The sequence below is a fragment of the Hipposideros armiger genome, unplaced genomic scaffold (assembly GCF_001890085.2).
Source record: "Hipposideros armiger isolate ML-2016 unplaced genomic scaffold, ASM189008v1 scaffold_286, whole genome shotgun sequence".
NCBI classification, from domain to species: Eukaryota; Metazoa; Chordata; class Mammalia; order Chiroptera; family Hipposideridae; genus Hipposideros; species Hipposideros armiger.
Window position 1 is genome coordinate 4,572 of NW_017731636.1, and position 17,590 is coordinate 22,161.

Below are 17,590 nucleotides of genomic sequence, written 5' to 3' on the forward strand. Positions count from 1 at the left end.
GCACTGTCTGTGAGGGAGTCTTTAGCCAGTAAACAAATAACTGTATTGGAACACCCTCCCTACTCACCTGATCTGGCCCCCAGTGACTTCTTTCTTTACCCGAAGATAAAGGAAATATTGAAAGGGAGACATTTTGATGACATTCAGGACATCAAGAGCAATACGACAAGACCTCTGATGGCCATTCCAGAAAAAGAGTTCCAAAATTGCTTAGAAGGGTGGACTAGGTTCTGGTGTCGGTGTATAGGTTCCCAAAGGGAGTACTACAAAGGTGACCATAGTGATATTCAGCCATGAGGTATGTAGCACTTTTTCTAGGACGAGTTCGTTAACTTAATTGTCGGACCTCGTATCTCATCCATCTTTCCTGACAGTTACATACATGTCTTACCTCATTCTTTCTTAATGGTTCCATAATATTTCATAAGAGGTATATGCCATCATTCTTTTAACCAGTTTTCTATTGTTGCATATTTATGTTCTTTTTCTTTTTTTGCTATTCCAATGCTGCTGTGTACATGTGGGGGCACTTTTCTCAGCTGGATACCTGGAAGTGGAGTTCTTAATCATGGCTTTTGTCTTCAAGTCATTTTTAACATTTTCCCCCTCAACTGTGCTTCATGATGCCTTGCACCTATTAGGCACTTAATAAATATTTACTGAAGTGAACACTTAAGGGTTTTCATTCTGGATTTATCCCTAGCTTGCTATTTCATTTCAGTAAACTGTTTTATGACACCCTCATGCCTATTTCACTTCCTCTAAAATGAATGAAAGTTTCAGTTATCTAGTCTTCGTTAAAGGGAACTAAGGTGAAATGAATGAAGCAGTGTTGTTATTGTCTGCTATATGTGTGATACTGGGGGGTGTACAGAGGTGAGTAAGAGGGAGCCTCTGCCGTCAAGGTATTTACAAACCATCAGGATGATGCAGGTAGGATGTGTGGTACATCCCTAAGAGGCACACATGTGTTCTAATAGGAGCGTTAAGGAAGGGGAGAAATGCTACCTAACTTGGGTGCTATCAGGGAAGACCCCACAGAAGAGTGGACAGTGAGATGCCCTTAAAGGAAAGGTAAGATTTGGACAAGTGGAGGTGTGCCAAGGGTAAGGGGCTGCTGGTGGTTCTCGGCAGAGGAGCAGCATAATGAATTCAGAGAGGGTGAGAAAAATGAGAACTCAGGTTCCACTGGGTGCAGGGTGAGTGCAGGGAGCAGCCGGAGACGAAGTTGGAGAGCCAGCAGGGGACCTGCTGTAGTTGGCCCAGAATCCAGACAGGGGTTTGGTACTAACCTGGTAGGCACTGGACCGTCTTGGGAGGCTTTTGAGTGGAATTATATTATTGGAGTTCGGCTTGAGGAAGCGGTGTCAGTGGTCAACCTGGGGCATGGATAAAGGAGAGTCTTTTTTTCCAGAGGTTTCTGTGATATAACTTTTTGCCTGTCTCTTTTCCCATCCCTCAATTCTTCCCTTAGCTGTCTGAAAATGTGGTTAACCGCATGAAGAATTCCAGCCAGCCTTCCAAAGTCGGCCAGCTGACTTTTCCTCCTGCTCCTGCACCTTCCGCATTTGGCATCTCTAAAGGCCTGGAGAAAGGTACGCAGGCTGCAGTAATGCTGTGGAGAGCGGGAGTCGAGTGTGCAAGGAATGACAAATCATGTTCCTGTCAAAACATGCCAATGTGGCTCCCGTTTGTTTCTGGGTGATGTAAGCAACTCTTTTCTGATTGCTGCTTTCCAGGAGAGTGTGGCTTCTGTGCATGACAGACACTGTCTAGTATAAAGGGAGCAGCACAAGTCAGTCCGAGCCTCTGTGATTGGGGCTGGACCATTTCCTCTTACTCTTTCAGCTTCTCTGTATGTAAAAAATGAGGCAAAAGGGTTTGGTTTGACAACCCCAGGAAGAAGTTGCTTTTAAGGATCCGTAAGTGAAGCATAACCATTACTGTTGGTATGGCCCAAAGAACGATAGGGGTTTACGTGAAATGGGCCAGTTGAGGGGAATTGAGTCAGTGACTTTGGCTTCAACCTCAGCACCTCTACCCTCAGATCCTGGTCTGGCTACTGGGCAGTCCACTCTGGGCTTCATGAGCACCTGCTACGCGGCACCTCCTAGGAGCTCCTCCTCTGGCACCCACGCGGGGCTCAAAGCTGATTTGTTCCTTACTCTTGTGCCCATCGCAAATAAAGAAATTGGTCTTTTTCTCCAATAACTACTATCAGCAAACACAAAGGAACAAAAAAGTTTAAGAAAGGAGTAAGGTACAAAAATATTAAGATATTACAAACTAGACAGGTCTTGGGGCAACTGCTGTTCTACTCAATGAGTACTTGTTTATGAGAATCTGGGTCATAGCTATCACCTGTAACTTGATGTGTATTTTTTCACTGATTGACTGTTGGAGCCACGGCACTGTGGAGTACAAACCCTGTCTCATAGTGGATAACCGTTCATTGTATTGTGAGTGGCCTTGCATTAGAGTTGTCTTCTCTGCTAATCTTTCCTATTAGGTGATAAGATTATAGAAGGCAGGAGCTATATCCTGTCCACTCGGGATTTACTGAAAGCTTGCCATCAGGATGAGTGCTTCATGCTGGGACACAGCAACAGGTAGACAGGGACCCCTCTCTTATGGTACGCACAGCTCTAGTTAAGGAGCCAGATGTATAACCCTGTAGATTACATGTATCATGTGATGTTGCAACAGTAGAAGCATGCCCAAGATCCAAGGTAGCACACAGGAAAGAGTGACTCATTATTTTAGGGTAGGAGTCCAAGGGGAGATGACCTCTGAACTGGATTTTGAAAGAGCAGTGGTAGATGGACAGTTCAGGCATGGTGAACAGCATTAGCAGAGGTCTAGAGGTGGTGCAGCCTGTCTTGTTTGGGGAACTAGAAATGGTTTGTTGTCTCTGGAGTACAAAGTAGAAGGAAGGGGTAGGTGTCAGGGCCATGCTCAGGGGCCAGGTCCTGGAGACCGCTGTACAGTGGCTGGAGAACTCTGGCTTCATCCTCATGGCCAGGGTGCCAGCCAAGCCTTCGACTCCTCTCCCCCTGTATTGTCTGCCTCAGGGCTTCCTGAGTGTTGGAGCAAATCAGTACCTGGATTTGGACCCACCCTGAGATCTTTTTGAATAACTGTCAGTGAAGGGGCTAAGTGAGGTTCTCAAAACCCACATAAGATGCCCCTGTTCATTATCAGAAGAGCTAGCTCCCATGCTCTCTAGCTGACTGATCAGTCGAAGTGAATGTAACTTAACCTAATGCACTTTAATAAACTGCATTAACTGTTGAAAGGGAGAAGTGGTCAAAACAAAAATTGCCAAATTATATCACACACACATCAGTTTCAGCTTTGGAAGATAAAAGAAGCACTTGTTTCAATTTTGGTAAGTTTTAGCAGTTTAAGACGCATGAATAGTGGCTCATTTGTCATTTGGTTTTAGTTTTAAACAAGTATTTTGCTGTTTAAATGATGAGTAAGTTTTGAGTTTCTGAATGCTGAAGAATAGTCAGCATAAATCAACTGTCATGAAGTTGACTAGTTTTAAATATTTGTACTTTTCTTAACAAGTCAATGTTTTAATTAATTAAATTTAATTTTTTTTAGAAATTTTATTGGGGAACAGTGTATTTTTCCAGGACCCATCAGCTCCAAGTCAAGTAGTTGTTTCTATCTAGTTATGGAGGGCTTTGTTCCAGGACCCATCAACTCCAAGTCAAGTAGTTGTCTTTAATCTAGTTGTGGAGGGTGCAGCTTCTTGGCCCATGTGGGAATCGAACCAGCAACCTTGGTGTTATGAGCCTGCGCTCTAACCACCTGAACTAACCAGCCGCCCAAATATTTTTACTTTTAAAATCAGTGTTTGCTTTTATTTTAGTGATGGAACAAATTAGAAAAAGAAGTTGAAATTAAATCCTTATGTTACACCATACCTCAAAATAAATGTCAGAGGAAATAAAAGATTTGAATGTAGGAATTGAAGCCATAAAAGTATAAGGGTACATAAAAGTATAATAAGTAGACTTTCTATGTGCTCCATTAAGTTGAGAACCCCTAAATTCTGAAGAAAAGTGGATAATGTAACTGTAAGAAATTAGAGACAATTTAGAAAAAATAAATGAAAGATGAATGATAAACTAGGGAAATATGACACGACAGTATTAGTAGTCTTCATATATAAAGAGTTCTTAAAGATCATTAATAGAAAATATACACAAATGAACATAAATATGTGATGTGATTCTCAATTTTGCTAATGATACATGTATTAAATAATGAGCATTACCAAGGGGGCAGGGAAATGGGTAGGTTTGTACATGGAAGGTAAGAGTGTGGATTAGTGCCACATTCGCTACAATGAGTAGATATATTATTTCTGTAGTGATAAGAGAAAATTGTATAAAAAGCAAAAATAAATAGGATAAATTATACCTCAATAAAGCTCTCATAAGTACATAAATAGGAACAGGGAGCCTTAATGTCAAAATACGAACTGGGCAGCAGTATATGATTTTTATTCCCAGTGGAGAACCTGGCATGTTACTGTGGAGCATTTAGGTGTGCCCTCCTTGCAGGCCAGAGCACTGCCATTCCCATCCTTCTGTGAGAGGGCATCTGAGAGGGCGAATCTTAGGATAATTACTTTTGGAAATGACTCACTGAAAGGTTGAGTGTGTGAGGCCCTAAAGTTCAGCATGCTTAACGCCTTGGGAGTGAAATAGCAAATCCTCACATATTCTTTCACAAAGCCTGGTTCTTCTATAATATTTTGTGCAGTCTTAGTTGCTGCCTCTTTAGAAAGCTGTGATGGAGGTGTCGGACATTTAGCCAAGGCCACAGAAAAGTGTTGAACTTTGGCTGAGAGGTGGTTTGGGAAGGATAAAGTCTGGGGGAAGGAGAACAGAACCTTCAGTATCACCAAGTGGTGGAGAGAGTACAGTGAATTGGATTTGCTCAGAAAGTTCATGACCATCAAAAGGTAGACCTACTGTAACAACTTAAAGAATCCAATAATACTAGAGGTGATACAGGTTAAATGATATATAAAATATCATTAATATGGGGTATTTGCCACTTTCAGGATTATAAATCTGTAGACTGTGGTACTGAGGCAAACAAGATTTAAGGAGCCTCCTCTCCCCTCTCCTCCGCTGTGTCAAAACCCAGACCGTGGAGGCTGTCTTTCAGCATGAAGCAGAGCAGTGGTCCCTCAGTTCTTCCGGGCCTGTGTTTAGGAGATGACCTAGATTTCAAGTAGTTGTAGGGTGAGTAGGGATGGATTTGGAACACTGCACTCAAATGGCTCTGCCTGCTACCAGCCCCAGGCAGTAAGTGGTCCTGGGGGTGTAGAATAAGAGAGCGGGAAGGCCTTCAGGCCATCCCTCCCCAGACTGGCTGGATTAAGGATGTGTTCTTAGTCCATCCCTGGGGGTGCACGTCTGAGCTCCTTTCCTAGATGCCTTCGCTCATCCTGGGATACTGCTGACAGGCCTTTTCTTCTCATGCCTTTGCAGACTCTAAACTGCCCAGGTCAGAGTATGGTGGTAGCCGGCAGCCCTCAGGGGTGGAGGAGGATCTCAAGAGGTGAGCAAGAGGACCCACTCACCCCTGGCTCTGCACTCCAGCTGAATGCTGTTTCCTCAGTGGGTACCTTTCCCTGGCCTAAAGGCCCAAGAGTTTGTCTCACACATTTTTTCGTATTTGGATTGCATGTCAGCCTTAGGGTATAGGTGACACTGGCCTCCGTTTAAGGATGAAGAAACATCAAAAGGGGTGTGTGGGAGTTGATCGCTCATGTTCTTAAAAATTCACTTGAAAAAGCCAGTACTAAACAGTTGAGTGTCTGGATCTTCTGTGCCTGTGTGTGCGTGCAGGCGTACTTTTAGAGATCTGAAGGAGAAAGGAGCCCTCACAATTCTAACTGTAGTAGGCAAAGTGGACTGGCTCCAGGATGTTGGTGACTTCCCATCAGCACAGGCCACAGCCCTAGAGAGCTGGCCACACCTCCAAAATGGGGCCTGCTTCACTTGCCATGAGGCTTGTAGAACGGTGCTTAAGGCACAGAGGCCATCCTGGAGTGCAGGCTTGCATCCTCGTTCTGCCACTTACTGGGAATGTGCCCCTGGACAATCACTGTATCTGCCTAGGCCTCTGAGAAGGGCATAACTTGAATACCGTTTTTACTGGAATATTGTCGTGCTTGAATATGTTAATGCATGTAAAGCATGCACAGTGCCTGACACACAGAGTTCTCCGTGAATGCTAACAGTAGTTGTTATTGATCAGCTTCTTTGACACCCTTGAGGACATTGGCTTCTGTGACAAAGGACCCAGTAAGTTTGTTTAGCAGGCTCTGTGTTAGCCACAGTTGGTTTGCTCCTTCCAGTAGGTCAGCCATGTGGGTCTGTTTCCATAGTCATGAATTGAGACCCGCGTTCTAAGAATCTAACCTCCCTAATCCTAACAGGCCTCTCCAAGAACAACTAACTTGAAACTTTTTTTTTTGTACTTTTAAACTGTTAAAAAATGTTCAAGTAATACATACTAATGAAAGACTTAGAAAATATATAAAATGAAAAAAATCACCCATCATTTCATGACAACCACTGTTAGTGTTTTGGAGTGTTTCTTTCAAATGTCTTCTTTCCCTTAGTTTAGGATTATTTTTTCAAAGTCATATATAATTTTATATTTTGCTGTTTTCACTTAATATTATAATTAGTTTTCATTTGTTATACCTGCTTTATAAACATTTTTATTGCTAAAAATATTGTTTATTCTCAATTTTAGATCCAACCTATAGACAAATCAAATAATGAATATTTTCTAATGATGTAATATACCATTGTGTGATTATACTAGATTTTCTTTAACTTGACCTTGATTGTTGTACATTTCAGCTATTTGCATTTTTTACACTATTATAAATAATACTTCTAAGACTATCTTAGTACTAATAACTTTTTTTTCTTTAGGGTTATTTTATTGGGCAGAAAGCCCAGAAATAGGTCAAAGGTTAGGAACACACTCAGAATGAAGAGTTACATGTTCAAAAACAAGGGCTGATGTTATCTAAAACCTTCAGGCCCTTGAGTATAGGTAGGTAAGGTGGGCTTCCCATTTGCTTACCCATTTTGAAGGAATGGCTAGTGCAGGGTTGAACCCCTGTTCTGAGAGTCTCTCATTTTGCTATGGCTGCCTGCTTTCTCACGTGGTGGTCAGCTCTCTTTCTGTTCCTAATCTGTATTGTCATGGCTGAGAAAGTGTCATTGTATCCTTTTGCCTTGGGGATTGTCACTGATTCCTGACCGAGGGGTTGGATTGAGGATGGGATTTCGCAGTATTCTCTCTGGCCAGTCTCAGAGTTCCATTGGCCCACAGATCCCAGCTCCCTGGCCAGCTGAAGTGAGTGCACAAACTTCTTCTTGGCTACCTTCTGCCAATCATTCCATCTGTACCTGCTTCTCCCATCTCTTTCCTGGCACAGGTATAAACAGGAACAGGCCACCGTCCAGGATGAGCTGTTCCAGGCAGCGAGGGAAAGAGAGGCAGCTATGAAGCATCTGAGTGCATCCCTGCATTCGGAGGAGGGCAGCGTTGACCAGGAGAAGCGGAAGTCAGTCCTGCTGGTGAGTACAGATCTTCCTGAGCTGGCTTTTTGTGCTCTCACAGCACAGGGAAACAGAGGTCAGGCCTAGCACCTGATCTTACTGAAGCCCAGGGGTCAGCCTGCCCATCCGATGTCCTCCAGATCACCTCTGTGGAAAGGGTATCTTCCTAAGGAGCAGGAACTTGGGTTCTTCTAGCCCTGGATCTGGCACTGATATGCTTCGCTGTGTTCTGGCCTGTGTTTTCAGTCACGGGGGACCTCAGGTCTATCCCATGAGGGCTGGATCATTTGAAGGCCTGGTCCTGCTCTGAAACCTGACAGTTGTAGGTGCTGCTGTGGTATGTGTGCCAGGAAGGTGTGAAGAGAGAGGACTGGGGCTTGGGGCCATGCAGTAAATGAGATGGAGAGCATCATTTGTAGAGTTAGGCAAGCTGGTGTAAATCCTAGCTCCCTAGTTGCTGGTGTGGACATGTCCTCCAGCATCCATGAGCTTTGATCCAGGATTAGGATGTTTGCACTCAGTGCCGCCCAAGGGATGAAAGGAGGTAATAAGCAATTGCAGGGGTAGTGCGCCATGCCAGATCATGAATGTGACGCAGGCTGTATTTCACAGCATGAGAACTCTAGAAGTGCCCTAGGCTTGACTAATTCAGCAGCCCATTGGTGTCTTCATGGACCCCAGCTCTTCTTCCACTCCGCCATCCTCAGCATGCCAGTGCATCTCAGACCATTTGTCCCCACAGTTAAACGGTGGTTGATACCGCTGTCCCGGTCTTGTGCAGACAGGACAACTCTCAGCAAAAGAAGAGAGGCTGTGTTTGTTCTGTCAGCAAGGAGAACGTTCCCAGAAGCCTCCAACAGAAGTGCTGTTAAATCACATTAACCTAAATTGCACCATGTGCCCATGGCTAAGCCAGTCATAGGCCGAGGGAACAGGTACGGCACCACTGACTCAAGCTAGGGCTCTTTTCTAGTCACATTTCAGAGGTGTGTGTGTGGGGAGGTGGGCATCCAGACAGAATTAGGACTGACAGTAATTAATAATTCTCCTAATTCCAGTGTATGGGGTTTCCCCCCCACACATCCAAGGAATTCTTCAATACTAGCTGGATGTCCTATAATTAAACTCAGTTCTGACACTTGTTGACGTAAGAAACATCCAAACCTGTAGAGAAGTTTAATGAGTTTATTTGAGCCAAACTGACGACAATTGCTGGGAAGCAAAATCTCAATTAAGAAAATGCTCTGGAGTATGGCAGTTTTGCAGCTTATTTTATACATTTGAATAAAAGGAGGAGATACAAAAAGGGTTACATGAAATCTACTGGTTGTAGATTAAGGGGGTGGGCGAAAGCAAAGTGAGGAAATCTCTGGGATTAGATAAAAAGTAAAACGGAGAGACGCATACTTCTTTGACATTGGTGGGTACAGGATAGTTAATTAACATTTTACAGCACATAGAGATGGTATTCGGGGAACAAGATAACAATGAGGGGCTCTACAGTCTCACTCTGGTTTGGTGGGTTGTACTCTGAGGAGTCTGGAAAGCGGGATTACTCTGATTCTCTAAGTAAGGGTTTGTTAGCTTAGATGTAAAAAGATAATAGGCTCACTTAAGGTAAAGATTGATTTTTGTCAAGGAAGCTACAGGCCAAGGTTGTGACTACCAACCATGACTCGCTTTTAGTTAGGAATTTTTATGTTCAGACCACCCTATGTGGTTGATTTCGGTTTCTGAGTTTGTAGAGCCTGTCATGCTGGCCCCCCATGAGCTTGTCAGGTTTAGTATGTGGCCCCTTTTTCATTCACACTTTCTACCAGGAGAGCATCAGATTCCACAGGTAAGGGCTTAGCCCCACAAAACCTTCCCCCTCCCTCAGATGCCAATTGAAGTCTAGTGCTTCTGACTGACTGACTATAAATCAGAAATTTCCACGACGCCATCCTTGGGTTTGACTAATGTGCTAGGGCAAATTAGAAACATGTTTCTAGATTAGTGGTTATTTTAAAGGATGTAAATCAGGAACAGCCAGGTGGAGGAGATGCATAGAGCAGGATATGGGGAAAGGGCATAGAGCTTCCATGCTCTTTCTAAGCATGTCACCCTAAATCTCCATGTGTACACCAATCCAGAAGCTCTCCAAACCCAGTCCTTTTGGGATTTTATGGGGCTTCATTATATAGGCATGATTGATTAAATCATTGGCCAATGATGATTGAACTTAACCTCCAGCCCAGTCTCCCCTTCTTGGAGGTGGTAGTGGGGGCGTGGGACTGAAAGTTTCAACCCTCTAATCACATGGTTGGCTTCACTAGCCACCAGCCCCCATCCTTGGGTGCTTTGCAAAAGTCATTAACATAACAACAGATACCTTTATCATTCTTCATCACTTAGGAAATTCCTAGGGTTTAAGGAGCTCTGTGTCAGTAATAATGGAGGAAGACCAAACGTTTAGTTCTCACAAATTGTGATATCCTGGTTAGAAGTGGGGTGGGGTGGGGAAGAAATGGCTGTAGCAGCATGTAATAACATGCTTCAGGGACCATGGGCTTCAAGACCAGGAGCAGAGTTGCTCTGCTCCAGGTGGGTGGCTTGGGTGTACTGTGCTCCACAGAAGAAAGCTGGAGACAGTATGAGATCACCACTCAGGACTGTATCTTCTCGGGAGGGGAAGGCCTCTGCACAGATGTTCAAAGCATGTAGTAAGCACATAAGAAATGCTGGTTAAAATAGGCCCTCTGGGAAATACGAACAATATAGGATCCTTGCCCTTGGGAGATTTTAAGTCTAATGGGGAACACAGACTTACACCAAAAACTTTGAAAAAGCCCAAATTGTGGTTATATTAAGTGTGAAATGGAAGTAAAGATAATATGCCTGGGAATCCAAAGGCAGTGGTGTCAACTGCTGGTGGAAGAGATGGCATTTGACCTTGTCAATGAAAGCATGTCCAGCCTAAGAAAGTCATCTAAAAATTTATTTGACCCAAACTGATGGAAAATGCTGGGAAGCAAAAGCTAAATGGATTGAAAAAATGGCCCGGAAAATGGCAGTTTTGCAGCTTATTTTATACATTAGAATCAAAGGAGGAGATATAAGGAGAGTTACATGAAATCCTGCTGGTAGATTAAGGGGGTGGTGAAACCGGAGGCCAAACGAGTCCGGGGCTTGTGCTGCCTGCGCCGCTCAGCCAATAGACCGACACAGGAGTTGGGTCGTAGCATAAATGTTTATTATCAGAGCACCGGTGGTCTGAGAATGTAGCGGGTTAACACTTCCAAAAACTGCCGTCACATTCTCAGACCGGCCTGGGATATTTAGGGGAAAATCTGGGCATTCCTCCAGAGGCTGTGTGATGGTTCCAGGGCTCTGCATGGAGCCTTCCCTCAGACGATATGGCTCTCCAACATGGTCATCAACCCAGAACAGTGATGGTATTGCCGGAGAGTGGGCACTTCTTGGCACAATGTCCAGGTTCTTGGCATCTCGAGCAAAGAATTGAGCGAGATACTGAGGCACAGTAGTGAAAAAGCAGTTTATTAGAAGAGATAGTACTCTTCAAAGAATTAGAAGTGGGCTTGAGCAGTAGAGAATGGCTCAAGGGCCCATTATTAGAAGAGAAATTACACTCCCAAGTGTTTGGAGCCTGCCGAGCAAAGGGAGAAGCTCAAAAGGCAGCCAAGGGCTCAAGGGGCTCAGGGCTCAAGGCCCAAGGTGACGTTATTAGGAGAAAAAGTACAGTCCAAAGAATTTGGAGTGGGCCGTGAGCAAAGGCAAGGCTCAAAACACTCAAAGGGCGCTGACTGGCCAGGACTTGGGGTTTTTATCCCTTCTCTAGAATGGGCTTTTCCTCTCTGGGCGTGGGACCACTTGATTGACACCTGTGATTGACAAGAGGCTATTACCTCATCTTTTTAGACTGCGCTTGTGTGGGTGACTGGTTTAATCCAGTTGGGTATTTTATACCCATTTGTTTCCCCTAAGGGTAGATAATCACAATGAAAAGGAGTTTTGAGGGGAGGTCTTTTGGGCAGTCACATTCTGTGGGCTGTGTTGGACGTGCAGGAATACAGAGACCTGATGCCTGCCTTTAATTGCCTGCCTTGTTCACACCTTGAGAGATGTGATCTGCATAAAATCTCTATGGGAAGCTGAGGGACAGGAGGTCTCTTCTTCTGTATCTGCTTCCTGCTGGGCAGGGGCATAGAGTTGTCCCTGCCTATTGGGGGCTCACGGAACTCTCACCCTAGCTGATCTCAGATGAGAGGAAGGGGTCTCGAGATCCGCCTGGAAGATTGTGTTGGCTTCTTTGGTTGCGACTGGGAATCTTGTTGGGGTATCATTTGTATCCCCAAGGTCCCTGAGTGAAGAAAAATTGATTTTAATTAATAAATCCGTTAGCTCTTATGGAGCCTGTGGCCATTCAGCTGGTCTCTCAGGTGGCGTCAGTTGTCCAGGAGCTGGGCCCAGAATGGGTTTGGAAAGAATCATTAGGCTTACTGGCCTGGGAAATGGTAAAATCTATATATTTAGTATCTTGGAGGGAATTATCCAAGAATTAGGTCCGGAATGGCTTGGGGGATGTTGGGAAGTCATAGGCTTTTAAGTAGTTATCTGAAGCAGGGGTAGGAGATTTCTATGATTCAGATTAAAAACAATCTATTGTTTACAATTAAGAAACTGATTTACAAAACAATCAAGAAGCAGGGGGATAGGAGATTTCTATGATTCAGGCTAGGAGCAATCTTAGGTCTAGGATTCAGAAACTGATTAGAAGAGCAATCAAAGCCAGGCGCTAAGGAACTAGGGAGAAGGAGACTTAACATTTCTATAGGTGGGTCAGCCGAGTGGCTCAGTTGGTTGAAAGTTAGCTTAAGAACGCAAGCGCTGAGCAACAGGGACACCGGTTCGATTCCCACATGGGCCCGTGAGCTTTGCCCGAGCTGAGCTGCCGCTGAGCTGCCAACAGGTGGCAGAATGGCTCAGCTGGTGAGAGCACATGCTCCTAACAACAAGACTGCCTACAGGCAGTTCGATGGTGGGCTACTCCCGCCCGCAACTCAGACTGAACTTGGCACCCTGAGCTGCCTCCTGGAGGCTCAGTGGATAGAACGTGCGCTCTTAACAACAAGGCTGCCGGGTTTGACTCCCGCATGGGATGGTGGCTACGCCCACCTGCAACTAAGACTGAACACAGCACCTTGAGCTGATGATGGGCAGCCAGATGGCGACTGGCGCCCTCCACAACTAAGATTGAAGAACAACAACTTGGCTGGTCCCTTTCCCCAGTTTCCCAACACTGTTCCTCTCCCCTAATTTCCCAATTAAAAAACAACAACAACATTTCTGTAGGAAAGAAAACTTAAAAGTTTTTCAGCCGGTGTTGTGAGTGGGGGGGGGACTTGCGTGGCCCATAACAATGACAGTAACTTGGAAAGAATGCTAGGCCATAAAGACTGTAATCGGCGGGGGTGGGCGTTGTGACTAGTAAGCAAGCATGTTTCAGGGTAATTCTCTAAAGCAGGGTACTGGGACAGGGGACATCCTAAGCTCAGACCACAGGGAGGGGGTTGATCGATTGTTATGCTCTAGGGCAGGGGGAGGCGAGGCCAGGGACATTGCAAGGCCTCTTTTGTGGGGGTCCCAACCAGGTCCTGTTTCAATTGGAAGAAAACTAAGTGGGGAAATCTCTTGGACTGGATAAAAAGTAAAATGGAGAGACACGTGCTTCTTTTACATTGGTCAGTACAGGATAGTTAACATTTACAGTAGGAAGCAAAACCATTAACAGTTGTGGAAAGGAAGCGAAGGAAAGAAAGAAAAAACAACTTTCATCAAGTCCCAAGCTAAATTACACTTGTGAAATTATACCAGACTTTTCGAACCTCAAAATAGGGGACTTACTGCCGCCACTACAATCCCTCTGTTTTAACAACATAGAGATGGTATTCTGGGAACAAGATGACAACAAGGCGTTCTTGGTTTAGTTTTCTGGTTCATGGATGTGCCCGGAGGGGTTCAGAAAAGGAGATTACTTTTACGTTTCAAAGGTATGTAATCCTAGATGCAAAAAAGATAAAGATAGACCTTTGTTAAGGAAGCTGCAGGCCTAGGACATGACTACCTGCCATGACCTGCTTTTAGTTAGGAATTTTTATGTCCAGACCATCCTCTGTGGTTACTTTTGGCCCCTGAGTTTGTAAGGCCTGTCAGACAGGCCTCCTCTGAGCTTGTTGGGTTTAGTGTGTGCCCTCTTTTTTGTCTGTAACCTTAGCCTTGAGTGATATGGAGCCCACAGGCTGAAGGATAGCTGGGCTGAGACAGGCAGGTGTCAGGGAGGTGAGGGGACACAGTGAGAGAAGAAGTGAACAAGGTATGAAGTGAGATTAGAAAAGGCCTTGGATACCTTGAGGAGTTAATACACAATGTAGCCCATAGAGGATTTCCAGAAGTTTATAAGGGTGGGGATGATGTGATTTGACTTGTGTTTTTAGAACCCTGTGGCATCCTGGTGAAGAAGCAGTTGATGCAGAGAGAAACTGGGGTGAGAACATGGTTTTAGAGGCCCTTGTAGTTAGTCTCTGAGGTACAGGCAGGTTGTCATCACCCCTCTGCAGGCAGCTTGACAACCAAGTCAAAAGGACCCTGGTCCTGGAGGTAAAGGGTTAATTAATATTGTCGTGGCATGGAATTAGCCCCTGGTCATTCACAAAAGGTGAAAGCATTCACAGACTCTACAAAGAAGTTTTTATTAAAGTTAGGAAGAGAGAAAATGCTCATGGTGGTGTCCAAAGATGACGGCTGCCTCAGGTAGTAAGGAGAGAAACACTGGCGGGGGGTGGAGGAGGGTCACCGGGGCAGGGTCCAGAGTCTCAGAGTGGACAGCTGCACCGAACTTCAGGTTAGCTTTTTCTTGTATAGGAAAGAGGGAACCAGTCAGGCAGGTTTGAGGACTGACATCCTTCCTGGGGTCTGGTCTGTTTGAAGATGATGTTATCTTCGGACTCAGGACTTGGCCATGACTGGTCTGGGACTTTAATGTGTTATCAGTAAATAGTGCAAGGGAGTTGTAAATTGGATTCCAGTGTCCCTGTGCCTGAGGATTAAGAAATTGCTCTTTCTCAGGTTAGGATGTTGTTAATTAACGAGGCATGGATTACTTGAGAAAGAGAACAGAGTTCTTGAGTTAATCAGGGAGGGGAGAAAACAGATGAATATCAGTATGAACTGGACTGCAAAGAAACTAAGTCTAATTACAGGTGGCTAGATAGCAAGCTATGCAGTGAGTTAAACTGCAAACTAGCTAAGTTTAACTGCGTTATTGATTCCCTGAATTTCGCCCTTACAAATATGGCATGAGCAAAAAAATTTGGCCACCTGGGACATTCATCTAGCATGGAAAATTTCAGTTTCCAGGTGTGGTATCTCTTTATTCTCACCTGGAATGTATTGATTACAGTGAAAGGGAATTCACAGCTTCCCTTCTCCACCTACAAAAGAGAGGGCCGGGCCCTGCCTTCTCAGGACTATCCCTGGAAGAGCACCTTTACAAGTGGGAAGGGACTTAAATGACCTTCAGTACAGGTGTGTAGGTTTTTTTAAATGAAGGGTAACTTTAGAATAAAGGTGGTAGAGCCTTACTTGGTTTCTCCCCTGCCCCCAAAATCTCTGGATTGATAATGAATGCCCTTGTGAACCAGAGTTCCTAGGGGATAGTGAAGCAATTGACTTCCTTCATTTTGAAGATGTTTAGTAACTGCTTTCATGGGTGATCCCATTTTTTGACTGTTTAGCATCCATTTCTTTATGCAGTTGGTACCCCTGTTTCCTTTTGGGAACTTACCTGTTTCCTGTTGTGTCATCTTGCTGGGATTGCAATTCTAATGCCCAACTTCCTCTATGGAAGCTAAACCCTTCTCTCCCCCTGCCATGGTACAGGCAGGATCTAGGCACAGTGCCCAAAGGCAGCCAGTCAGACCCTCTCTCCAGGCACTTGCAGCTTTGTGTGAGTGGGGAGGCCAGGGTTGGAAGCCAGGGTAGGGTTGTTCGTTGCATGGCTGACCACAGCTGTCAACCTTTGAGGCTGCCATTGGTTTCTTTCTGGTCCTCCTGCCTTTTTGAGGATTGGGTCATCCATCTGCTGGTAACCTGCCATCAACTTTCTTTTGCTTCAGGTAGCTGGAGTTGGTTTTTATTGCTTAGTGCTATAGCAGATGCAGAGAGCCATATAAGCCTGGTTTTGAAGGCTTACAATTACATTCAGTACTCAGTGCGGAACAGAGGAGAAGGGACGCTAGCCCCAGGCCCTGTTCTGTAAGTCAACAGGGGCATGAGGCACTCACCTAGATGCTGAGCAATGCCACAGCTGATGTAGGATATTTCTTGTGCCAGGGTCGTAGTCTCGTGAAGCCGAAGAATGGAGACACAGACCAGAGAGGTAGAGTTTGTAGCAGAGGATAGTTTTATTAAAGCAAGAGAAAGGTTACAGCTCCCGAGCGGGAGGGGGCACCCAGAACTGGGATGCCCACTAGCTAGGGTAAAAGGCTTGAGTTTTATACTTTTCTTTCTGCCTGGGAGGGGGAATGCTGGAATACTGGTGCCTGTCATTAAGGTGTTTATCAGATTTGTTTTGTTGCTTAGCCTTGGGAAGGCCTTTCATAAAGTCCTTCAAAATGGCTTTGTTGCCCTGGGACATGATTCATGTCTCCTTTTCAGTATGAGGGTGTTATCTTATAATTTTGAAAGAAACGACTAGTGTAAGAAATGGCCAGTGCATTGTTCTTTTGCTCAGCCTACCAGGGAATTCCTGACTGCCTGACTTTATACTAACTAACCTGTCTTATAGCCATCACTTCCACTTGGATTGGTGTGGTTGGCATGTACTTTTAGTGGAGATAATTGCAAAACTGTACTTTGGAGGATTTAAATAAGAGGAGAAAGATGGAGAGAAGAACCGGTACAGAAGTATGGAGAATTTTCTCTCCTCATTGTGTCTTCCAGATGCAAGGATTGAGGGAGCCTGTGGGAGAGCACTTAAGGTCTCAATGTTGGGATCACAGCACATCTCCTAGCGAAGGGGTCACATTGCACTGCAAGGCAGACCTGGCATGGTTGCTGTCCCAGTGAGCTGGCTGCCCAGTTGTCCTTGGTGCTTCCTCTGACTGGTGTCCTCAAGCCCTCTACCCTTGAACCTGTAGTTTTGTCTGGAGGATTTCATTTCCATTGTGCTAAGTGCAGTTTGATATTTAATGTGCATTACTGCCCTGTCTCTTTGCTTCTGACTTTTACAATATTGATTTTCAGTCTTCTTCTGCATGAGGTAATGATTCATCTCATTATTGGGAAAAGTTCATAAGACTAATGACAAGGAAAGGTAATGATTTTTATAACCTACTCCTGATGACAGAAGTGTTATCATTTCCCATCTAGTGCAGCAGCGGTGAACTGTTTTCGAGTATGTTTCTGCATGGATTCTGCCACTTGCTGACTGATAAGAGCCCCAGTTACAACTAGGGCGAAGGCACTGGGTGTCAATGGAGCCTATGTGAGATGTGCTTCCCTCTGAATTAGGGGAGGAAGTTTGGAGTCCAAATCAAACATTCTAGAGAGAAATAAGAAAGAACAGAGTGGTTTCTTGGGCTGAGTCTTCTGATGGACAGAGCTTTAAAAATCCAGTGGATGAAGTAATAAAGGCCTGGCAGTAGCTTTACCTTAAGGGAGAATGAGATTTATGACCTTGCTTGTTGTATTTCTGACATATATTATTAGATATATGAGATTGCATTATACCTGATAGAAAGTAAAAACTTTCATTTTATTTCTTTTCTTTTTTTTAAAGATTTTATTAGGGAATTGGGGGAGGGGAACAGCATTAGGGAATCGGGAAGGGGGAACAGACAAGTTGCTGTCCTTTTGTTCTTCAGTCTAGTTGTGGAGGACGTCATTTCACTGGCCCATGTTGGTATTGTGATCATTGC

At 44.7% G+C, this 17,590-nt stretch overlaps 1 protein-coding gene across 1 annotated transcript in view; it reads left to right on the forward strand.

Annotated features, from left to right (window-relative positions):
- The first annotated feature begins 927 nt into the window (after nucleotides 1-927).
- Nucleotides 928-17,590, forward strand: part of CHCHD6 (coiled-coil-helix-coiled-coil-helix domain containing 6) — a 314,058-nt gene continuing 297,395 nt past the window's right edge. Inside the window, exons 1-4 of the mRNA XM_019658655.1 lie at nucleotides 928-933; nucleotides 1,475-1,595; nucleotides 5,517-5,586; nucleotides 7,490-7,631. Coding sequence (XP_019514200.1) covers nucleotides 928-933; nucleotides 1,475-1,595; nucleotides 5,517-5,586; nucleotides 7,490-7,631 — 339 coding nt within the window. The remainder of the gene's footprint in view (nucleotides 934-1,474; nucleotides 1,596-5,516; nucleotides 5,587-7,489; nucleotides 7,632-17,590) is intronic.